Below are 24,241 nucleotides of genomic sequence, written 5' to 3'. Positions count from 1 at the left end.
GCGCCACGATGCACGTGAAGAAGTACCTGCTGAAGTGCCTGCACCGGCTGCAGAAGGGCCCCGGCTACACGTACAAGGAGCTGCTGGTGTGGTACTGCGACAACACCAACACGCACGGCCCCAAGCGCATCATCTGCGAGGGGCCCAAGAAGAAGGCCCTGTGGTTCGTGCTCACCCTGCTCTTCGCCGCCCTCGTCTGCTGGCAGTGGGGCGTCTTCATCAGGACCTACCTGAGCTGGGAGGTCAGCGTCTCCCTCTCCGTGGGCTTCAAGACCATGGACTTCCCGGCCATCACCATCTGCAACGCCAGCCCCTTCCAGTAGGTGCTCCCCGGGCGCGGCGGCCTCCGCGGGCCGCTTCTCCTCGTTTCCCTTCCCTCCTTCCTCCCCGGGCTCCCTCTCTCTTTCTCCCCCTCTTCCCTCCTTCCTCTCCTTCTCTTCTCTCTCCTTCTCTCTCTTTCCCTCTTTGCTTTCACCCCTTTGCAGCCAGTAAGATTCAAAATTCATGAACTTTCTAGGCTTAACGAGAGCATGAACATATCTGGTGGGCCCTGCCTTCAGGCACGCCGGTGCCTAATTCTTGATTCATTTCTTGAGCACCTACTGTCTGCCAGGCACTGGGACCAACCACATTAGTGAATAAAACAAACCCCGCCCTCTTCACAGCCCACCAGAGAAAACAGACGTTAATCTTCTTCCCCCGTAAATATTAATTAATTATAATTGTGATGATAAAAAAAATATATAGCAACGTGCATCGCGTGTCTACAAGATGCCAGGCAGTGTGTTGGGTGTTCTTTGGGTAAGTTGTGTAATTCTGATCCACAAAGCCTCCCTAGGGGTGGGCACTACTGTGATGGCCCTGATTCACAGGCCAGGAAATGGAGATTCAGAGAGGTGAGGGAACTTGCCAAGAGACTCACAGTGGGCAACGGTAAGAGTTGAACCCAGGCCCAATGTGACTCCAGAGCTGCCACTGTTTAACTGCTTGATGGCAAGGCCTATGACAGGGACACACAGTCAAGGGGACTGACTAGGGGAGGTCCCCTAGTCAAGGGGACCTCAACTTTGTTGAGGAGAGACAAGGAGTCAGTCAGAGAAAAATGCCCCAAGGAATGAGTAGACATTAACTAGGCAGAATGAAGAGAGTGTCCCAAGTGGAGGATACAGCACGTGCAAAGGCCCTGGGGTGAGACAGAGCTTGGTGCATTCAAGGAATTGAGAGAAGAACCAGTGTAGCTGAGTCACAGAGAACATTCTTGTCCCACAGAAGGTCCTGGAAGGGAATTCATACTTCCTGATTACATTTCCAGTTATCAGAAAGTCCCTCCTTTCTAGTAATAGGGCTCCTGCCTGCTTGGGTGAGTCCTCAGAACTACTCAAGAGAATCCTTAATAATTATAATAACGATGCTGTTCCGTCACTGTTCCAAGTGCTCTATGAGCATCACCACATTAAGTCCTCCCAGCCTCTGGGGTACATATTTCAGTCCCCCCACTCTGTAGATGAGAGAACAGAGCCTCAGAGAGGTTAACTTGCCCGAGGTTGCGCAGATATTAAGTGTCATGCCGGGATTCGAACCCAGAGCCCATGCAATGACCCTCCCGAGCTCGACCGCAGCTGCTGCCCTCTAGACTGTAATAGCAGCCCCACTTCGCAGCCCCCTACCCTTCCGAATCTTCCTGTTCCTGTGTGCGCACAGGTGGTGGGTGTAACGGTCAGGCCAATGTCAGGCCGATGTCAGCCCTGGCTGCTGGCACCTTTGTACCAGGCCCTGGGCCTGTGTTCAGGGTCTGATGCTTTCACTCTAGGACGCCCCCCAGCCAGAGCTGACACACACTGCCCCGGAGGCCACACTCTGGGGCAGGCTCTGGGGTAAACTGGGTATGGAATGACTGGAGTGCAGGGCCCGGGGCCCCCACCTGGGGCCTGATGGGGACGCTCCCCCGTATGGACACGTTCCTGCCAGCCTGACTGGTCACCATGTCCAATATGGGAGCCTCCAGGGGCTGAGAGAAGATTCTGGAGCCCAGCTCCGCAGTCCTATCCACCTTCTCCCTTCTGAAACTGGCTCCTGTTCCCAAAATCGCTGCTGAAGAATTAGGACCTCGGGATCACAGACCTGCCCTCCTCCCTACATCTTCTACCCCCTCCTGGGAGGGAGAGGTCAGAACCCCTGTGCACAGCATGCCCTCTGGAGCCCCAAACCCGGGTTCTGATCTCAGCTCTGTCCCTCGTCAGTGGGGCGAACTTGGGAAATCAGAGCAACTCCCAGAGCCTGTTTCCTTATCTATATGTGGGGATGATCATAGAATTGTGGCAAAGATTAAATAAAATAAGACACAGACAGCACCTAGCACCTGGCACATGGCCAGCGATCAATAACCATGAGCTCTTAGGATTCTTCCTCACGAGAATGTGAGTTTCGTAGGGAAAGAGACCCAGTCTGTCCCGTTTGCTACTGTATCCTCTGTGCCTTGCATGGTGCCTGGCACATAGTAGGATTCATTAAATATTTAGCGAGTGGCTGGGTGGATTGACACATGGGTGCGTGGGTGGGTGGGTAGAGAGGCGGGGCATTCTCACACGTGGTGGCAGCCACCCCGGAGTAGGAGGGGATCCCAGACTGTAGTTGCTCTGCCCCACAGCTGCCCCTTGCTCCCCTGACCCACCCTCTCCCCCACCCAGGTATTCCAAAGTCAGGCATTTGCTGAGGGACCTGGATGAACTGATGGATGCAGTTCTGGAGAAGATCCTGGCTCCCGAGCTGAGCCATGCCAATACCACCGGGGCCCTGAACTTCACCATCTGGAACCACACTCCCCTGGTCCTTATTGATGAGCAGAACCCCTACCAGCCGGTGGTCCTCGACCTCTTTGGGGGCAACCACAATGGCTCAGCAAGCACCAGCCCAGCTGGAAGGACCTGCAATGCCCAGGGGTGCAAAGTGGCCATGAGACTGGTAAGTGGGCCTCGGGCACATGTCAAGCAATGGGCTCCACCCAGTGAGGCTGGTGGGAGTTTCTTGTCTTTGATAATCTGGGTCTTATTGGGAAAAAGGCAGGCTGGAAGCCAGTGCCTATTTTGTATGTTTGCTGAGCTCTTTGAAAAATAGAAATGGCTGGTATGTTAGTCAAGATACTTTTGGACGCAAGTGACCTAGCTCAAACTAGCTTAAGCAAAACAGGGAATTCATTGGCTCACATACTAAGAAGTCTAGGGGCATTGGGTTCAGGTATGACTGGATCCAGGTGTTCAAATGCTGTCGTCAGGACTCGATCTCTCTCCATCTCGGCTCAGCTTTTCTCTCAGTTGACTTCACTCTCTGGCAAGCTTTCCCCACATAGAGGGCCCTGACGATGCCAGATATACACCCCACCAGCACAGCACTCTCCCCAGAAACAGAGCTGCTCTTTCCCAGTAGCCCCAGCAAAAGCCCTGGGGCTGACTCATGGGGTCACATGCTCACTCCTAAATCTATCACTGTGGGATGGACAATGGGCTCTCATGATCGGCCAGTCCTGGGCCATGTGCCCTGGAGCTGGGGGTGATGTCAGCCTCCATCAGACCACATGGACTTCGTGAAGGGGAAGGGATGGTTCCCTGAAGGAGGAATTACATCTGTTATCAAAAGACAGGGGCATAAATATTGGGCAGGTGAAAAACCACAGCTGTGCAGTACCGTCAGATGCCACACTGCAGCTGCCCTGTGCTGGGATGCTGGGAGCCTGCAGCCCACAGGCGGGAAGAAGGTTCCCTGGGCCTGGATCCCCTGAGGGCTGTGTAACTTGCAGGTACCTGGGCCCCACTCCTGGGGAGTCCAAGTGGGCAGTTCTGGGCCTGGGCCCAGGAATCTGTATTGTTCACAGGCTGTCTGGTGATTCTGATGATCCCTTTTGTTGGGGACCTAGGCTGGGCCTCCCCTCACTTTGCCACACAAACCAGCAAATAGCATGAGACTCCAGAGCCCCAGAGGCAGCTCTGACCCAGAGCCCGACTCCTTTTTGGTGCAGTTACCCAGGTTCCCGTGACTGTGTCCTCATCTGTAAAGCAGCCTGGTTCCTGGTGCTGCACCAGCTCCCAGGGTCGGGCCCACGTGTGCGTGTGTGTGTGTGTGTGTGTGTGGGCATGGAGTGTGTGTGCACGTGCGGCGGGCGGTCTGCTGCTGTCACGCCTTACTTAACCTCTCTTACCTCTCTGGGCCTCAGTTTCTTCATGACGGTGGCAGAGGGTTGCAGTGAGAACTGAAGGGGTTAATAAAGCCCTGAGAACAGAGTGGGCATTGAGTATTATTGTCATCTCCCTCATGGGTGACAAGGAGGCCTCCAGGACTGGCCCTGACAACAGGGCCCTGGCTGGCCCCGGGAGGGCTGTCCCACGTCAGGAGGAGCTTCTCCCTCTGGCTTCCTGGTTTTCGGAAGGGAGGCCCATTATGAGTCGCCAAGGCCAGAGATCAGGGCCAAGTCTGTCCTGTGTCTGTGGGGGACCTGGGCTTTGTGGTGAGCTGGCTGTGGCGAGAAGGGGTCCTTGCACCCCTCGGTGGGCTCAGGCTGACAAAGCCCAGGTCCTTCCCCCAGGGGAGGGGGAGGCAGAGCCTTGGACTCGAGTCCTTCATGGTCCACACAGCCCCGGGGAGCTGCCCCGGAAGTCCTGCGGGGCTGTCTGTTGTATACGCACCCACGTGCGCACAAGGGAGGTGCCACTGTGGGGATCCAGGTGCATGGGCTTCGGGGGAGTATGGATACGTGTGTGCGTGGTTGTGACCATGACTTCGCGGGGCTGGGGATGTCAGAAAGTGGGTGTCTGTCTCTGTGTACATACTTCTGTATGCGTGTGCGTGGGTTCTTGGGCATACGTGTGCGTGTGTGTGTGTTCCCTGTGACCGTGCAGCTGTGTGTGAGGGGGCAGCCCCTTAGCACGGTGAGCGAGAGTGTACACGTGGTCCCCACTGGCCCCAGGGTGCAGCCAGAGGCAGGGCGGCCGGCAGAGCCCTCGCTGCCCTTGCCCTGGGGGCAGTGGCTGGGGCCCTGCCGGCGGCTCCCGCACCCACAGGAACCCCTCTTGGCCTCCACAGTGCAGCCTCAACGGGACCGTGTGCACCTTCCGGAACTTCACCAGCGCCACCCAGGCCGTGATGGAGTGGTACGTCCTGCAGGCCACCAACATCTTCTCGCAGGTGCCTCGGCAGGAGCTGGTGGCGATGGGCTACCCCGCTGAGCGGCTGATCCTGGCCTGCCTGTTCGGGGCGGAGCCCTGCAGCTTCAGGTGAGAGCCGCCTGCCGGGTTCACAGCCCCGCTCTGCACCACAATATTCTGCGCCTGGTGTCTCCGCTCGGGTTTCCCGGAGGCAGAGCCTGAGGCAGGGATGCGTTGAAGGCCCCAGGAGGTACTGAGGGAATCGCGCTAGGACAAGTCTGTAAGGGAAGCGGCATAGGGAGGGAGGGCAGAGCGAAGCGAGGATGGGCTCTCAGGAGATGTCTGGCCCGGGCCTGATCCATAGGGGGTCCTGGGGCCCGAACCACACCAGCGAGGGCCAGCCTTTGTACGTGCCCCCGTCTCTCACTCATCGGCTGCGTGCCACGCCAGGAGGATGGGGCAGGGTCCCCTGACTTCCCGGGCAAGGGGGCTGGAGAAGGGGCAGCCGTGCGCTGTTAGCCTCCAACACCTAGCAGCTGGGGCCCCAGGCGGGCACCCCAGCCTCGATGGCCCTGAGTTTTCTCGTCTCTAAAACAGGGGCAAAAACTGTGCCCACCTCCTAGAGTTAGATGAGAGTGAATAAGTTGGCTCAGGTCAGCACTTACAGCAGGGCCCTGTAAGTGTTCGCTGTAACTATCCTTTTTCCCAAACAGCCCCCAGTGTGGAGAGGATGACAGAATGAGGGTAACATGGACCCTGAAAGTCTGGGTTCTCTGACAGCTGGGTCACAGATCCCCACCTTCTTCACCTCCCCAGCTCCTGACAAACCAAGCCTGGGCCTGAGAGCCAAGCTTTGTCCCGCCTCTGGGGTGGCTGGCGGAGGGCTGCAGGCTCCCCTGGACGTGGCAAGGGAGGCAGAGCAGTGGAGGCCCCAGGGGCTTCCCTGGCCTCGGGGCCAGGCCTCCAGGTGTGGGGGGGCCACACCACCTTGGCCCCGCCCCAGCCTTCGGCCAGTCCTGTTTCCCAGAGAAGCTGATGTCCTCTTGGTCTGGGGCTTCAAATTCTCATACTTTAGGCTGCTGGAGATAAGGGGCTTTTTGCTGAGTCTTGCCACTTTGGACGAGTGACAGGCTTTTGGTTTCACCCTCCTGGGGACTGTGGCCTCAGCCCAGCTCTCTCAACTCATGAACCTTTGGGAAGCTCTGCGGAGAATCTGCTGACAGCCCTGGACCCTGTGTCCCCCAAACGCACTGGCGCACACGGGCAGGCATTTTGCAGGTAGTGTCAAGGAACCAAGGCCCCCCGCAGGCAGAGCTGCACACCTGGCCCATCGTGTGAAGCAGAGAAGGCCAGCCCCGCAGGTGGGAGACCAGCAAGATGGCGCCCTGCTGACCGGACATGTCCTGCCTTGTGCGCTGCCGCTTGGCTGCTTGTTCAGGCTGGATCCCAACCCCTCTCTCTCGGCCAGGGGACTTCGCTCAGGGCACCCCTGCCCAACCACTCCTGGCAGCCCTGCGTGAGGCTGGGGGTACCCAGTGGACTGGTGTCATGCCCACAAGTTCACCTTGACCCTCTCAGCTAAAAGAGAGGTGTGATACTGTCCCTTCAAATATACGGCCCATCGGCTCAGTGAGAGCGTGCCCTGGAGTGCGAGGGAGGTGGGCAAGTGGGATCTGCTGTTCTGTCCGTGGTGCCTGAAGTGGGCGCTTCTCCCACTAAGGGGACCCCAGTGTTCAAAGGCGTGCATTCTGCACACAGCTCGGCCCCTAAACTGAGCCACTACTCAGGGGCTGTGCCAGCCCTGGAGGCCACCGGGCTGGGCTGGACCAACTGGGGATGGTGTGCCTGTTGCCAACATGGCGCCCTCCAGAGTGAGTTCTAGAACTTTCCTTTTGGGTCATATGGACTGGGGGTGAGGGATGGGTGATCCCGCAAAGAGAACCCAAGGAGCTGTTAGCAGGAGAAGGGGAAATTGGTGGTTGATGGGCAGCCAAACACCCAGTGTTAGCCACATAGCTTCTGAGGTGTGGCTGTGGCCAGGCAGCAAGTCTAGTGAAGGGTCAAGGCTGGGCTCTCTGGTGAGTCCATTGTGTTCAATCCTTGCTCTATCTTACAAGCTGTGTGACCTTAAACAAGTTTAACCTTGATGTGCCTCAGTCTTCCTCCTCCCTAAAAGATGGTGATAACAATGTCTCTCTGTTATGAGAGGTTTGGGGATTTGATTGGAGACGTAAAAGAAACTTTCCACTCCAAACAAATGGACTGAAGGTATATTTTATTATATAGAGGATAGTAAAGGCGATAGTCCGCAAACAGATCCGAATAGGTCAAATAATAAGAGGGAAAAAACACCAGCTCAACTGGAAAGGGAAAACATCCACATCGGCTGAGATAGCAGCAGATCCGAATAGGTCATATAATAAGAGGGAAAAACATCAGATCGATAGGAAAGGGAAACACCAGATCGACTGAAGGGAAATGACACAAATCAACCGGAAAGAGAAACACCAGGTTGACCGAAAAGAGAACACATCAGATCAGTTACTTCACAGTAAATCAATTACTCACAACATCCACGCCCCACTGCCGGGAGAGTCCTGTCAATCGACACGGCTGGGCAAGGATCACACGGCCTGGGGAAGGTGTCCCTTCCACAGGTGGAACTCTCACCGGGTCTCAGTCTCCAGCAGTTTATATAAGCAGTTACAGAGTTTGCAGAGCAAGCATCTAGTGTTCCCATGCACAAAATGGTTATCAGTGGCATAGGTGCACTGAGCCCCTTGGCTAATGTCCCAGCCCAGTAGTTGTGTACGTGCATTGTTCTCTTTGGTTATCGTCTTAGCCCGGCACAGATGGCCAGTCCATCCCGTGCTACGATGCTCCAAGAGCCTTGAAATGTTACAGCTTGCAACTCTCTCCGTGGGAGAAGGGCCAGTTCTCACCACGCAGAAAGCAGCTTTTATATTTCTTTTTGTGCTGGTGGCTGTAGGTCAATGGAGCGGCCAAACATGGCTGTACTCATGTCAAGACACTCTCCTACAGGGTTATTTTGAATATTAAATGAGTTAATATGCACGAGGGGCTGACAATAGTGCTGGGCTCAATCAGCTGTTACCATCATTAAACCCACATTTGACAAGGAACTCATTATTTAATAATACTGCTAGCATTTATTGAGCCCTTCTGATGTGCCAGGCGTTGTTCTTAGCAGTCTACATATATAAAATTAGTTTAACCCTGGCAACAAGCCCATGAGAAAGGTACTATTACTTCACCCCATTTTATATGATGCAACCGAGGCCCAGAGATGTTAAGCAATGTCTCTGAGGTCACACAGCTGGTGAGTGGCAGAGCTGGCAGTCCGGGCCAGGCCCGTCCCATGTGACTCTATACCACCTCATCAGAAATCGAGAGCATCACCTCCCCTCCCCACCCACCTCTCCCAAGCCTGTTGCTCCAGCCCTCAGCAGGCCTGAGCGGAAGGCGCACCGGCCACTTGGCACAGAAACCTCAGTCCATCAGTCTCTGTGCTCCCTTCACTCCCACAGCCAACTGGTCACCCGCCTCCCTGAGTCAGCCTCAAACACGGTGCCAGAGGACACGGAGGACATGCGCCTCTCTCTGCCCTCCCAACGCTGGGCTCCAAACACCAGCTTCCTCACTCTCTGTCTGACTTTATCCTCTTACCCTTGCACATGGCAACTGCTCAAGACAGCAGCTGCTGTCTTAGGAAGATATGAGCCACATTTGGACCCGACACCAAGCTGCCTGAATGTGAATGGCAGCTCTGTGTGCTGTTGGGCACGCTACTTAGCCTCTCTGGGCCTCAGTTTTCCTGTCTGGAAAGTGGGGACAGTGAAATGACCTCACAGGGCTCTCATGGGGATTAAATGAGTTAATGTAGATAAAGTACTTAGAACAGTGCTTACTTGGCTAGCACAGGGTAAGAATTATATGAGAACTTTAAAAATCAACTTTTAGTTGTGGAATAATTTTAGATTTATAGGACAGTTGCAAAGATAGCACACAGAGTTTCTTTACCCCCCTCAAGCAGTTTCCCTGTTGTTAACATCTTCCGTCGCTGTGGTCATTTGTCAACGCTAAGCAACCAACATCGGCACATTACTGTTAACTAAACACTTATTCAGATTTCATCTGTTTTTCCCGGCGACCTTTTCCTGTTCCAAGACTCCATCCAGGAGACCACACGGCACTTAGTTATCCTGTCTGCTTAGTCTCCTCTGGGCTGCGGCAACTGCTCAGACGCCGGTGTTTTGGATGACTGTGACAGTTTCAGAGCACTGGTCAGGTGTTTTATAGAAAGTCCTCCATTGTTTTTCTCAACTGGAGGCGTGGGTTCGGGGGAAGAATATACAGAAGTGAGGGGCCCTCCTCATCACATCGTATCCGGGGTCACGGTAACCACATGACACGCCCACGACGTTGCCCTTCCTCACCTGGTGAGGTTCTGTGGTCAGGTGACCTCTTCCCCTCCCCGTGCTCTGTGCGGTGGAACTGGTCTCTAAGTCCAGCCTGTACTCAGGGGGGCGGGGGTCTTTGGGAGAGAGGGGCTGAGCTTCAGCCCTCCTAAAGAGGGGCATATATACTATTTGGAATTCTTCTGGAAGGAGGATTTGTCTCATCTCCACTTGTTTATTTATTCGATCCTTTCTTTACACCAGTGTGGACTCGTGTGTATTTGGGTTGTAATCCAATACCACATTATTTATTTTCTTACTCAGATTCTTCCAGCCTTGGCCACTGGGTGCTCCTTCAGTTGGCTCCTGTGTCCCCTTGACATGTCCCCATCTATTTATTTATTTTTTTGAGCACTTGCTTACTTTCTGGCACTACAAGATGCCCCAGCCCTGGAATGGGCCATTTCTCTGAGGAGCCCTGTTCCTTTTGTTGGAGAATGGTATTTAGAAACCAAGATCTGGGCATAGATAAGCATTATTAATATTATTATTGCCTCAGGGATTGGCTAGCTAGTTTCTGCCCTGGGAAGCCTTCCCTGACCCCTACCACACAGTACCACTGTTGTTATACTGCTTCCTGCTAGGATGCTCTATTTCCCGGTCTTTTCTGGAGGCTGGCTGGTCTCTGTCTGCATGCCTGGCCCCTGTCCCAGGAAAGGTTTCTGGAGGGAAATGCCTTGGGAGCAGCCTCTCTGGGTAAAGAGCATTATCAAGGAGCAAATAGTTGGCACACTCGGGAGACCAGGAGTGCAGACCCGGGCAGAAGGGATGGGGCCACACCCTGAGCAGCCTGCTGCTCCTGGGCTGCAGATGTCCCAGACAGTTTCTCGGGAACACAGCGTCCCCGCGCCTCTCGGGCGGGTCTCTCCTTCTAGAGCAGCGCCCTGCTCGAGCTGGTTTGCTCCGCTCTGTTCCTTCCTTGTGGCCACAGCCCTGATTCCACACAGAGTGCAGACTCCACAGCGCCCGCCCGGAGCTGTTTCCTCCCTCCGGGCCTTTGCCTGTGCCTCACCACCTGCCCATGTGCCCTTTCCCTTCCCCACCCCCTAGGTTCACTACCTCTTAGAGTCTAGCTCAGGCCTCACCTCCTCCAAGAACCCTTCCCTGACCCACTCCCCACACCCCACTCCCAGGGGAATTAGGTGTCGCTCCTCCGTGCTTATCTCTCTTGATGCTCTTATCACATATTATAATTTATCCAACAAATATTTACTGAGTGTCTGTCTGCTGGGTGCCAGGGTCTGAGGACAGAGCGGTGAGTGGTGGCAGCCGCTCTGTTGAGTGCTTCAGTATGTTTGGCATCCGACCCTCATCTCAGTCCTTTTGAGTGGGGGCTGTTATTACTCCAGTGTTACAGGAGGGGAAAACGAGGCACAGAGAGGTGCATTAACTTCCGCTAGCTCACCAGCTAGTAAATGACAGAGCCAGAATTTGAGTTCAAGCAGGCTGACTCCCAGGCTTGGGCTCTTAGCCTCCAAGTTCTTTCTCCCCAAAGACAGACAAGACCCCTGCCCGCACTGGGCTTACATTCTAAAGCAGGAGGAGCTGATAAGCAAGCAATTCAATAGAGAAGATGATTTCAGATTTTGATGGCTGCTATCAAGGGACTAGCAGGTAGAAATGATCGAGGAACTGGGCAGGGAAGTGACTTTGCATCGGGAGGTCTCAGAGCAGATGAAACCTGAGGGACGAGGAGAGACCAGTGATTTGAAGAACTGGTCAGAGAATATTCCAGGCACAAGGAGTAGTGGGCATCAGGGCCTTGAATTTGGAAATATGTTGGAGTTTTGCTGGAGTGTAACAAACAGGGGAGATAAGGCCAAAGTAGAGAGTTAGCATTTTATTCTGTGAGCAGCAAGGATCTTCTAGAAGGTTCTAAGCAGGGGCATGCTGTGGACTGAGTCACAATTTAAACAATCGCCCTGACCGCTGTGCAGGCGGAAGATTGTGAGAGAGCAAGAGTGGGAGCAGAGGCTCCTGCAGGAATCCAGGCCCCGGGGGCTGGTGGCTCAGACCAGGGTGGGAGCCTCAGAGATGGAGAGAGTGGACAGGCCAGAGACACATTTTGGAAGGAGAGAATTGCTGTGATGCTGCTCCATGCCCTCTGCCACACCACTGAGCTTCCAGGGCTGTCTTTCTGGCCTCAATAAACATTTTTGGGTGAAGAAATGTGGTTTCCTCCTGATTTCCCTTCCACTGTTGGGGAAACCAAAGCTCAGAGGCTGAGGAAGCAGCTCAAATCTGTGTGACGGGGTCAGTTCCCAGATGGGATTTCACAGCCTGCCCTAGACCCCCCTCCTTCTGCTGGTGCAGAGCGTGAGGCGAAAGATAGAGGAGTGGCCTCCTGATCTGAACACAGGGACCAATGGCAGCTGACCTCATGGGGTTATTTTGAGGATTAAATGAGAGAATGTATACAGAAATAGTCTGCACAGGCCTGGCCCCGAAAGAGTTGCTCAGCACATGTCGTGAAATATAAGGCTCGGGGACAAGACTGCGTTTCAGCTGATGTTTCCAGAGCATTGGATGCACTTAGCCCCTTTCCTCCCCTTTTTTAATAAAATAAGAAAAACAATATAAAAACATCCAAAGACATTTTTAAAGCTAGTTCTTGTGGAGACTTGAGAACGTGCAGAGAGACAGAACAGAGTATGATGAACTCACAGGGACTCGCCACCCAGGTCCAACAACCACGACTCGCTTCCCCTCCTGTGCTGTTTACTCTGCAGCAAATCCCAGACACCACACTCGTTCACATGTAAAGAGTTCAGAATGTATCTGTAAAAGAGAAAGACTTTTTTTAACAGAACCACAATACCATTATCCCACCTGAAAAAGAATTAACAATAATTCCTCAATATCCTCAACTATCCAGTTGTGTTCACACTTGTAAATGTCATTTTTTTGTTTGCTTGTTTGAATCAGGATCCAATTAAAGTCTGCACACTGTGATTATAACCAAGTCTTTGAAGTTCCTTTTAACCTATAGGTTGCCTCCCTTTCCCTCTTTCACAGTTTATTTGTTGAAGAAATTGGAGTGTTTATCCTCTAGAGTTCCCCAAGGTCTGGAGTTTGGAGATTGACTTTCTGTGGTGTCTTTGAACCTGTTCTTCTGTCTCCAGTGTTTCCTGTAAATGGTAGTTGGAGACAGATGCTCCATCCTGTTCAGGGCTGATTTTTTTTTTCTTTGGCAAGCCCACTTCCTTGCATGGAAGACACACAGCGTTGGTCACCACTGGCGCCTGCTGCCCAAAGTCGTTCATTCGTCGGACATGCAAAATGGTGATCCACTAATTGTATCAGTGCCTCTTCAGTTATTAGCTGGATCAAACCAGAACTCTTTTTACAGCTATATTGCAAGGAAAAAAAATGTCAGACGGAGGGAGCCATAGGTTAAAAGAGACTTAAGAGACTAACTAATCCCATGTTAACATCATTTGGATCCTGATTTAAACAAATAAATTGTAAAAATGAAATTGACATTTATGAGACAACTGGAACTTTGAACTGAATGTTTAATAATATTAAGGAATTTTGGTTAATTATTTTTAACATGGTAATAGCATTATTTTTTGAGTTCTTTTAGAGATACATATGGAAATGTTTACAAATAAAATTATGACATCTGAGATTTGCTTCAAAATGATATGGAAGGGAGGGTGGGGGGCGGGCAGAGATGAAACACGACTGGCTGTGGGGTGATGGTTGTTGAAGCTGGTGGTGGGCTTTGTTTTCTCTACTTTTTTGTGTTTGAAATGTTTCATATAAAAAAACATTTTTAACTGAATTCTTTGAAACTACACTATGCTGTTGCTACTTGTATGCACATCTTTATGGAAACGTTTCTTGTTGTTGAATTATTTCCTTAGGAAGTATTTCCAGGACATAAGAGAGAATCTCACACAAGGCTCTTCATGCCTCATTTTGAAGCTCTCTCTTTCCTTGGCCTGTGCTTCCACCCCACCCTGATTCCCCTCCCTCCGTGACCCTCCCTCTCAGTCCACTTCCCTCTTTACCTGAGTCCCCAGGTTCCCACAAGCCCACCTGTCTGGATTCTGCCGGCTCCTTCCACCACTCACTGCCTGGCCTGGCCCCGCCCTCTCTTGGGATCTGTGTTAGTTTCCTGTGGCTGCTATAACTAAGTACCACAAACTGAGTGGCTTAAAACAACAGAAATGTATTCTTTCACAGAGGAGGCCAGAAGTCCCAAATCAAGGTGTCAGCAGGCCTGGGCTCCCTCCAAAGGCACTAGGGGAGAATCCTTCCTCGCCTCTCCCAGCTTCTGGTGGGCCCACGTGTTCCTTGGCCTGTGTTTGCATCACTCCCATCTCTGCTTCTGTCTTCACGTGGCCGTCTCCTCTGTATGTGTCTCCTCTTTTGTCTCTTCTAAGGACACTTGTGATTGGATTTAGGGCCCACCTGGATAAGCCAGGATAACCTCATCTCAGGACCCTTAATGACATCTGCAAAGACCCTTTTTCCAAATAAGGTCACATACACAAGGTCCCTGGGGTTAGGATGTGGACATATCTCTTTTGGGGCCACCATTCAACCCACTACATGGTCTTATAAGACCTTGTAGATGAGACAGATGAAAACATCAAAGAAATGTATTTCTCATAATTCATGGCTAAGCAGAGAGCCTGAGCCCCGACCCCAGAGAGACTCCTTCCGGCCCTCCTTCCCAAGGGAATCTGGGAATCTCCTGTCTGGCTTGTGCACGGATGCAGGGGGCTGGATGGAATGACCTGTTGCTCCCCTCTCACTTCCTGATCCTCTCTGAGCAGTAAGTGAAGGGCGGGGAGCAGCTGCCAGCTCCCTCTGCCACGAGCCCTGGACAGCAGACTGTCGGGGCAGGCAGCGGGTGGGGTGGGCCCTGCCCTCCAGCTGATGGTGTTTCTTTTAGGAACTTCACGTCCATCTTCCACCCTGATTACGGCAACTGTTACATCTTCAACTGGGGCATGACAGAGAAGGCGCTCCCTTCAGCCAACCCCGGAGCTGAGTTCGGTAAGTCTTGGTTCCTCCTGGGGCCACAGCCTTAAGGCTTTGAACTCCCCACCACATAGCGCCGAAAGACCAAATTTCCATCAACCATTGAGGGGCAGGACCTGGGTGAGACGACGCCTGCACAGGAGGGCGGCCAGGAGCCCCTCAGCCATCCCTCACCCAACGCTCATCAATCTTGGGCAGGGACTGGTGCCTCCACCCTGCTGATGAGCAATGCGAGGATTCAGCGGCAGGACAGCGTAGTGGTCGAGAGCTCAGGCTTCTGTGCCTGGGTGTGATCTCAGCTCCACCATTTACCCTCTGCGAGAGGCTGAGTCAAGACCCAATTTCTGGAAGCCTTGGTTTCCCCACTCAAAGATAGTCTATAGTAGCATAGCATCCAGCGTACACCTCGCTGAGTCATTGGGACGGAGTGCGGGTAAACCGCTTAGCGCAGCACCTGGCTGGTGGTAGATGCTCGCTCTGTGCCAGATTTTCTGAGAAGTCGTACAGAACTCGCCCAAGTTCACACAGTCAGCACGGGGCAGAGTCCTTCCTCAGCCTCGTTGCTATGTGGTTCTTGAGAGAGAAGAGAGAGGGCCAAGGAGCGAACAGAAGTCAGGAAGTGAGAGGTGGTGATGCCAGAGGCGCTGCCTCGGCCTGTCTTGGGGGAGAGGCTGGCGGACTCAGGATGGCTGCGGCTTTCGGGCTGCAAGCCAGGCACATGTGGGAGCAAATCCTTCCCCCTCAGGTTCTGACCTCCCCAGCCACCAAGAGGCGGGTTGTCATTCAGTAACTATCAGGGCTGTTGGTCCAGAGAGGCAGGGGTGGACTGACCGCCCTTCACCCAGTCTCTGTGCCCCTGAAAACAGTGTGTATCACAGAAATGCTGGTCACTCACGTTACGGGAGGGGGATTAGGATCAAGGAGCCGGCTGCCTGTATTAGAACCCCAGCAACTTCACCTCTTTGCTGGCTGACGTCGCACAAGTCCCCTGGCCTCTCTGTGCCTCCATTTCCTCATCCATAAAATGGGGATAATAGTAGTACCATTGCTCTTGTGAGCACCAGTGAGACCATGTATAATAAAGCACTTAGTCTAGCACTCAGCAAGTGCTCAATAAATGCTCCCCTTATTGTCCTAACCACCTGCATGGTCCTGTGGTGCATAAAATATTGGATCTGGTCTCTGCCCTCAAGAAGGGAACAGTCGAGTGGGGAAGGAAGACAGACAAAGAAGAATCACACGAATGAGGCAGGTACTGCTAAGGAAAGTTCCAGAGCTAGGAGAGCATATAACAAAGACCCTGAGGCCTAGTCTAGGTAGTCAGAGAAGGCTTCTGGAGGAAGTGACACTTGGGCTGAGATGTGAAGAAAGAGCAGGAGTTTCTAGGTGAAGGGTGACGGCGAGGTCAGCATTCCAGAGTGAGGGAGCAGCATTCTCGAGGGAACAACATTGGTGAAGGCCCAGCAGCAGGAAGGAGCATGGAAGCTAAGAGGGACTGAACGGAGAGAATCAGAACCCCTGTGATTTGAGGTGGGGCTCTGCTGTGCCCCTAGATCTACCTGCCATGTGGAAAAGAAATTATGGGAGGAGAGAGGGGCCCAAGTCAGACACAGTGGTGGCTTGGACTAGGATGGGGGCCTTGGAGAAGGCAAGAAGTCTGGATTTTCGCCAAGTGGAGCCAGCTTCCTGGGCAGGCCCTGGAGGCCACTTGGCTTCGGGGAGCTTGGACAAGTGGGTGGTGGGTCTCCCCTCAGCCTTGGGGAGCGCGTTCAGGCAGCCCTTGGCCTCACCTTCCCCACAGGCCTGAAGCTGATCCTGGACATAGGCCAGGAAGACTACGTGCCCTTCCTCACGTCCACAGCCGGCGCCCGGCTGCTGCTTCACGAGCAGAGGTCGTACCCCTTCATCAAAGAGGAAGGCATCTACGCCATGTCGGGGACCGAGACGTCCATCGGGGTGCTGGTGGTATGGCCGCAGCCCAAGGGCAGCCTGAGGGAGACTGAGGGTGGAGGCCCACCTGCCCAGGACCGACCTCCCACGGTCTGAGAGGAAGGGGTCCGAGCCTCCTCAAGACCTGGCCCTCCCCCTCGGTTCACTGCTGCCTTGCTTCTGGCTGGAACCCACCAAGGCGGCCACGCTGTGGGGGAAGATGAGCACCCTCTGGCACCTGCTGGGGCCTACAGCTCTCCAACCCCTTTCAGCATCCCCTAGACCCACACGCTTGATGGGATGGGGGTCCAGAAGGGGCTTCCTGGGGGGACCAGGGGCCCCCACGAGCCACCTCTCTGGATACAGGACAGGCTGGAGCGCAAGGGCGAGCCCTACAGCCAGTGCACTAAGAATGGCTCTGACGTCCCCATCCCAAACCTCTACAGCGACTACAACACAACCTACTCCATCCAGGTGGGAACATGGTGCAGGCCTCGTGACCCTTGGGCCCGTCCATGTCAACCTGACCTGACGCTTCAGGTCTCTGGGAGAGCTGATCCCCGCAAGGCTGGCTCTGCTGGATTTTGTGACCACAGGGTGTCCTTGGGGCTACGGAGCCAGCCCAGTCCCTGGGTTCTCACTCGGCAGGTGTGCCCTTGGGGATGCTCAGGATTATAGGGTCTCACTTGGGGTCTCCCAAGAAGAACCCTTATATGTGTGAGACACTGTGCTAAGGGCTTGCTTGTGTTACATTATCATTTGATTCTTTCAATACCCCCCCGAGGCAATACTACACTAACAATAATTATTAGTTATTGTTAGCAATTATTAATGTACTGATAATAGCAGGCTTATCATGGGCTGGGTAGGCACTGGTCCAAGTGCTTTACATATATTGACTCATGTAATTCTCACAACACCCTGAGATATGGATACTGTTATTAGGAATGAGGAATAGGGATTTACAGCCCCCAGGCTGAATGCCTCATTAACGTACCTGAGAAGTCCCTCTTTGTATCTGGCCTCCATCCCCTGGAGCTGCGGGCTTCCCTCTTGCCCTGCTCTCCAGGGTCAGCCCAGGAAGGCTGGGCCCCAGACCTGGCCCCAGTGGAGAAGACAGTCTGAATCTTTGCAAAAGTGACAGAAGTGACCACTGGCTGACACTTCCTCTCCCAGCCCAGTCTGCATAACACGGGGGCTGCCTAGTGCCTGCCTCCGCATCTGAGAGCCCCGAGCATGGCGTGGTTTTCCCTTTGCCTTAGTCACAGGAAATCCACCTTCCTCCGTGCCCACCCGCCTGCCCGCCCCGTCCAGCTGACCCCATGTACCCCACACTCTGACCCGGCTGGTTTGGCCACCTCCTGTCTGGAGGGGCTTCTGCCTGCGATGGAGAACGCGGGGAATCTTCCGATCCTCTGGAGGGACAGACAGACAGACAAGGCAGCGCAGCGTAGTCGGAGCCTGGAGAGGGAGGCCACAGAGGCATCGGGCCCCAGCCCTAGGGACCTCCATCCAGAAAAACCTCAGTTTTGCTTCGTCCAGTGCAGTAGCCACTCTGGCTGAGACCTTGGCAAATACCCAGGCCCTGGTCAGGTGCTCTGTCGGAGCCCGTCCTGCCCCATCCCCAGGCTCAGTCTCGGCGCCTGGAGAGGACTTCTGCCTTCCGGGTGAGACAGTGAGTTCTGCAAGACTGGAAGACACAGACCCTCCCACCCCACCCCAGATCTGCTCCTTGGGCTGTGCCATTTCACCCGCCGGTGGCAGGGAGCCCACGGGTTTGTCGGGGAGGACAGAAGGACGGGACATGTGAGCCTGGGAAGGAGGAGTGGGAGAGAAGCTCGTGGCTCCTTGGCTGCTGGGAGCTGAGGACAGGCCGGGTGGGGCAGGACTGAGAGAGGTGGAGAGAGCAGGCAAGGGTTGGAGCGAGGAGTCCCCCGTAGTCAGGACTTAGCAAACTGGACAGACGGAGAGGCATGACTAACAGCCGCTTCCACTCCCCAAGCGCTTACTGAGTGCCACATGCCAAGCCGAACCTCCTGACCTTACGGGACGGGTGCGACATGAGTAAACTGAGGCTCAGAGGTTAATAACCAGCCCGGGACACATAGCTCCTTTCCGAGTGGACTGAAACCAGGTTGGAATGACCTGCAACCCCAGTCTGAGTAGAGAGTCATCACATTCATCACACCCCTGGGGGGCCTGAGGCCACTCTCGCCCTCCCCCTCCCACCAGGGGACATTCTGCTCACTTCCTCCTCTGTCGGCTCTGAGCATCAAAGATCTCCTTCCTCTCCCTGAGTGTTTCCCTCCAGGAAGGAGGAACACAGAGCAAGCCTGCCTGGCTTCCTCAAGACTGCCCTTCTGGGGCCTTCTGTGTAAAGGGCTCGGAAGGCTGCTGGCAGCCTTGCAACAGGAGCTCTCAGTGATGGCTTTAGTGTTTGGAACAAGCCCCCCATCCCCATGTCACCTATGGGGCCCCAGGTCTGAAGGGTGGCGGGGGCCATCCTCAGAGAGCTGGGGTGCTGGGTTCAGGCCTAAGTCCCTCCACGGGGGCCAGGGACGGGGAAGGACAGCTGCACCCCGACTGCGGGGTCAGTGGGCGCAGCTCGGCCACCTCATCACCACTTCCTAGCGGGAGGGGCACTGCCCCTGGCGCCCCCAGCTCCCTGGCCTGGACGTGAACCTCCCTGGGCCCCATCACCAGCCATGTCTGTGTCCTCTCCCCCAGGCCTGTATCCACTCCTGCTTCCAAGACCAAATGATCCGTAACTGCAGCTGCGGCCACTACCTGTACCCGCTGCCCCCTGGGGAGAAACACTGCAACAACCAGGACTTCCCAGACTGGGGTGAGTACGGAACCCTGGCATCGGTGCCCTGGCTAGCTGGGCCACTGCCCTCAAAGGCTCTGACCATGAAGGAGGGGGCGGAGCTCCATGCCCTGAGCAGGGCCCGGGGATGTGCCGTCCACGGTCCATAGCACCCCCCTCCGGCACCCCCCGCCTCCTCCAGTCCGTGAAATGCACACTCGAAATGTGCATGTGCGAGAGTGAATTTGTCCTCCTAGGCAGTGTCTCTGTGCCACGTAAACGCCCACGTGTGCGTGAGCCTGGGTGTGCAGCTGCTGGAGAGTGCACGCGTGTGTGAGCATTTACGTTTTCACGTGCACGTGTGAAAGGGCATTTGTGGGTTTGTGTCAATGCACAGGAGCACTCGGGACCGCCGTGCGTGTCTGCATGTGTGTCTGTGCACGGACACGGATTGCTTCCATGTCTGCGTTTGTGCACGTTGGTGTGTGTGCACGTGTGTGTGCATGCACGCACAAGGCCATGTGTATTAGCCTCAGCACGAGTGTCTGGGTCTGTGTGGGCTCACCTGGTCTCTCTGTGGGGTGCTGGGGTGGGAGGAAAGAGTGAAGCGGCCTCTGAGGGCTTAAGACCTGAAGCCACAGGGGCAGAAGCTCCTGCTGGGCTCACACCAAGCTGGCGTCCAGGCCTGGAGCCCTGGTGGCCTGGAGTCCAAACACCGACGGATGTGGGTGGCAGAGAGAGTCCCACCGCCTCTGAAAACCAACAAAATGTGTAGACAGGAAGGGAACCATTCTCCCTTCCAACCACCCATCCCTTCTACGTGACCCCATCACCCTGTCCCCGGCGAGGAATGGGGATGACAGGCAGAGGGAAGGCTGCCTGATCCTGCTGGGCTGAGTCTGGGATGTTTGGGAAGAGGGCCGGGCACAATGGCTGGAGATGGAGGGGAGGGATGGGGGCAGTTATCTCAATGCGAGAGATAACTCCCCCCACAACCTAACCACAGGACAAGGTGGCCCAGGGCCAGGAGGGCAGAGGGCAGCCAGAGGCTCAAAGGGGAGAGGCAAGCTCCTAGAATCCTCTGATCAAAGTCTCCTCCCCCACACCGCTCTCTCCTGCTCAGCCTATTGCTACTCAGACCTGCGCATAAACGTGGCCCAGAGGGAGACCTGCATCAACTTGTGCAAGGAGTCCTGCAAGTGAGTGTGAGCACAGAGACTCGGGGGGCGTGGCGGCAGGCAGGGGCGTGCAGGGGCCGTGCTGGCGGGGACAGCCACAGGGCTGCCTTCTCTCTTCCAGTGACACGCAGTACAAGATGACCATCTCCATGGCCGACTGGCCTTCCGAGTCCTCCGAGGTGAGACGGTGGAGTGGCCAAGCTCCTGGCCGCCCACCATTGGGCTGGGGGCAGCTGTGGGCATAGGTCTTCAGGCCGTTTGGGACTTTGGAGAAGGTGCTCCCTCCCTCCCTTCCTGCTTCCACCAGTGTCCCCCCAGGCACTGTGCTGGGGGCCCAGCAGTGAACGAGACGGACATAGTCCTTTGCCCTTACGGAGCTTACGTTTTCGTGGGAGAGACAGACAATATACAGAAATAAGATCATTTCACAGTGTGATAATGGCTGTGTAGGAAGTAACCCGGATGATGAGAGAGTCACCGGGGAAACCACGTTAGATAGGGTGATCAGGGAAGACCTCCCTGAAAAGGAGACATTTGAGTTAAAACCAGAGGATGGGGCTGAGCCAGCCTGGGCAGAGCTGGGGAGGAGGATCCGGGCAGAGAGACAGCAGGTGCAGAGGCCTGAGGTGGGAGACAGCTGGCACGGGATGGCTGGGCCTCCGGGGGAGGCCTTCTCCCCACAATAGCAGCCACAGTGTGCACCTTTCCCCTCCTCCCTGTGCCAACACATGGTCCCCTTCAGGGGGCTTCAGGGGGCTTCAGGAAGATATGGGGCTATGGTCTCTGCCTCCCAGAGATAGTAGGGCCCATGATCAGGAGGGAATGCTGCAGGCATCATTTTTTTTCAGCTGCCTTCTTGGTTTCCAGGACTGGATTTTCCACGTCTTGTCTCAGGAGCGAGACCAAAGCACTAATATCACCTTGAGCAGGTGAGCCTGGAGTCTGGGCAGGGCTGGGGAAGGCAGAAAAGGGGAGGAACCAGAGCCTCAGGGCAGGGGTTTGGACATAGGGCAGCTATTCAGACACTGCTCAGATCCAGGAGGAAGCCTGGGGGAGGAAGCACTGGGAGTGAGAGAGAGGCCAGCCAGGGGGACTCAGAGTCTGCTGCTTCCTAAAGGAGAGCCTGTTCCTCCGTCTGTCACCTGTTCATCCACCCACTCACTCATCCACCCATCCACCCATCCGTCATCCATCCTTCCATTCTTCTCCCTATCCATCTATCCACCCATGCATCCATCCATCACTCATCTTTCCATTCTTCTCCCTATCCGTCTATCCACCCATGCATCCATCCATCACTCATCCTTCCATTCTTCTCCCTATCCATCTATCCACTCATGCATCCATCCGTCACTCATCCTTCCATTCTTCTCCCTATCCATCTATCCACTCATGCATCCACCCATCCATCCATCCATTTTCCATCCTTCCATTCTTCCACTCACCCATCCTCCATCCACTCAACACAAACATGCATTCAGCACAGGAAACATACAAAGTCCAAACTATCAGGAAGCTCGAGTCTAGACGACAGAGATATGCAAACAAGTCTTATGGTGATGAGAGTCTGTACAAGGCCCTCCCTGTAGAAGCACAGCAGAGAAGGGGCCTCTGTCTGCCTGGGACATAAGGGAGGTCTGTATAGGGAGGTGGCACTTGAGCTAACCCTCCAAGGAAGAAAAGGATCTGTTGAGATAAATAAGAAGAGACAAAGGTATCCAGGCAGAAGCCTGGAGGTGTGAGAGATCATAGCCTTTCTGAGGATCAGATGTAAAGAGGAAGCCCATTCGGCCACCCTTCTCTGCCCCACGGCCCCTGACAGAGAGGCAAGGTTTAGGGCTTAGGACTAGGATGTCCCCAGCCAGGCTCCAGAGACCCGGAACTCCCGCCCCTGGGAGCAGGCCACTTCCCTCCCAATGCCAGTCACCGCCTGCTCCAGAGGTGAACAGCCTCTTGCATATGGGCTGGGCCACCCTGGGGGTGGGAGAGGGGAGCTCAGAGCCAATCCTCAGTCTGTCTTGGGTCAGAGTATCCTTTAGGAAGCTGGTTCAGAAAGGGGCCCACCAGATGGGTGCTAGGCAGAGATGTCATTTGTGGCCTCAAGGCCCAGAGGAGCCAGGAAGGGCAGCACTGTTGGCTCTTGCTCAGACCTCGCCCCTCATGGGAGCGGGCATGTGAGAAGCTTGAGCCACAGGAGGGCTGGGGTGGCCCCTTGGCTGCCTTTCCCGTGTGTGTGCGTGTGTGTGTGTCGGGGAGAGGGCACCAGCCCTTCTTGCTGCCTCTTGCAGGAAGGGAGTTGTCAAGCTCAACATCTACTTCCAAGAATTCAACTATCGCACCATTGAGGAATCGGCGGCCAATAACGTGAGTCTGGGGGCTCCTGACACCTCAGCCCTGCCCTGCCCCCCCTCTGCCCTGCCCCCTGAGGGTGCGGAGGCCTCCAGCCCAACAGGGGAATTAGGAAGACCCCTAAAGCAGGGCCAGATTGTTTCCCTGGGCCGAGACAGTCACCCTTTCCCCCTTCCCAGCCAACAACCCGCCCCACAGGAACGTGTGAGGCCGGGGCTGAGGCAGGAATCTGCGGCCTGAACCCCAGCCCCCACTAGGCCCTCAGCCCCCTGCTCCCCACAGATTGTCTGGCTGCTCTCCAATCTGGGCGGCCAGTTTGGCTTCTGGATGGGGGGCTCGGTGCTGTGCCTCATCGAGTTTGGAGAGATCATCATCGACTTCGTGTGGATCACCATCATCAAGCTGGTGGCCCTCTCCAAGAGCCTGCGGCAGAGGCGGGCCCAGGCTCGCTGTGCTGGCCCACCTCCCACTGTGTCTGAGCTGGTGGAGGCCCACACCAACTTTGGCTTCCAGCCTGACGTGGTCAGCCACCACCCCAACACTGATACCTACCCTGAGGAGCAGCCCGTGCCCGTCCCGGGCACCCCACCCCCCAACTACGACTCCCTGCGCCTGCAGCCACTGGACATCATCGAGTCTGACAATGAGGGCGATGCCATCTAGACCCTGCTCCTGCCCACCCTGGGCAGCCCAAGAACTCGGACCTGAGAAGCGAGATCATTCCCCAAGGCCTCATTTTATGGTGTCCTCTCCAAAGGGCCGGGACGATAGTTGACCAAGGCCGGAGTCTGTGACCCTCTACGGAGAGACCAGCAGCTCCTGGCCGGTCCCAGGCCGAGGGCGCCGTAGGGTCACGGTGCTGGTACGGATGTGGGAACTGTGTACTCATTTGGTTCCTGCCCACACCCCCAACCCGACCTGATCCTTGGCCTAGGGTGTCCCTAGCCAGGCTCCAGAGACCCCGGAACTCCCGCCCCTGGGAGCAGGCCACTTCCCTCCCAATGCCAGTCACCGCCTGCTCCAGAGGTGAACAGATGGGCCCGCCGTGCTGTCTGTCCGTGGAATCAGCGGTCTTCTCCTTCCTGGCCCTGGCTGCCCTCTGTGAACGGGCTTGGTGAGGCTGGCGGTCGTGGAGCGCCGGAAGAGCGTCAGGCATGGGGGGTGGGGCGCCTGCCAGGTGGCACGTTTTGTTCTAGAAAATAAAACTAGAAACACCAAGTCGAGCCTGGTTCTTTGTCCGACTGGGCGGCCGGCGTGCCCTGATGCATCTGTACTGGCTTGAGAGGAAAGGCCCCCAAGCAGGTGATTTTTAAAGTCCCCTTCAAGTTATCCCTAATGCAGTGGCCTTATGACTTTTTCAATGCCACCCAA

At 55.2% G+C, this 24,241-nt stretch overlaps 1 protein-coding gene across 1 annotated transcript; it reads left to right on the top strand.

The window, feature by feature from the left end:
• Nucleotides 1-7: 7 nt before the first annotated feature.
• Nucleotides 8-23,737, top strand: SCNN1B (sodium channel epithelial 1 subunit beta). Its single transcript, XM_058569871.1, has 12 exons — nt 8-319; nt 2,688-2,961; nt 5,074-5,264; nt 14,520-14,623; nt 16,410-16,573; nt 16,904-17,011; nt 19,265-19,382; nt 20,467-20,542; nt 20,643-20,700; nt 21,389-21,450; nt 22,810-22,885; nt 23,153-23,737. The coding sequence occupies exons 1-12, from the start codon at nt 9-11 to the stop codon at nt 23,531-23,533; spliced, it is 1,923 nt and encodes a 640-aa protein (XP_058425854.1). The 5' UTR covers nt 8; the 3' UTR covers nt 23,534-23,737.
• The last annotated feature ends 504 nt before the right edge of the window (nt 23,738-24,241 follow it).

The sequence above is a fragment of the Diceros bicornis genome, chromosome 26, assembly GCF_020826845.1.
Source record: "Diceros bicornis minor isolate mBicDic1 chromosome 26, mDicBic1.mat.cur, whole genome shotgun sequence".
Classification (NCBI taxonomy): domain Eukaryota; kingdom Metazoa; phylum Chordata; class Mammalia; order Perissodactyla; family Rhinocerotidae; genus Diceros; species Diceros bicornis.
Note: the sequence above shows the minus strand (reverse complement) of the source record. Positions and strands in the feature narration are given on the sequence as shown.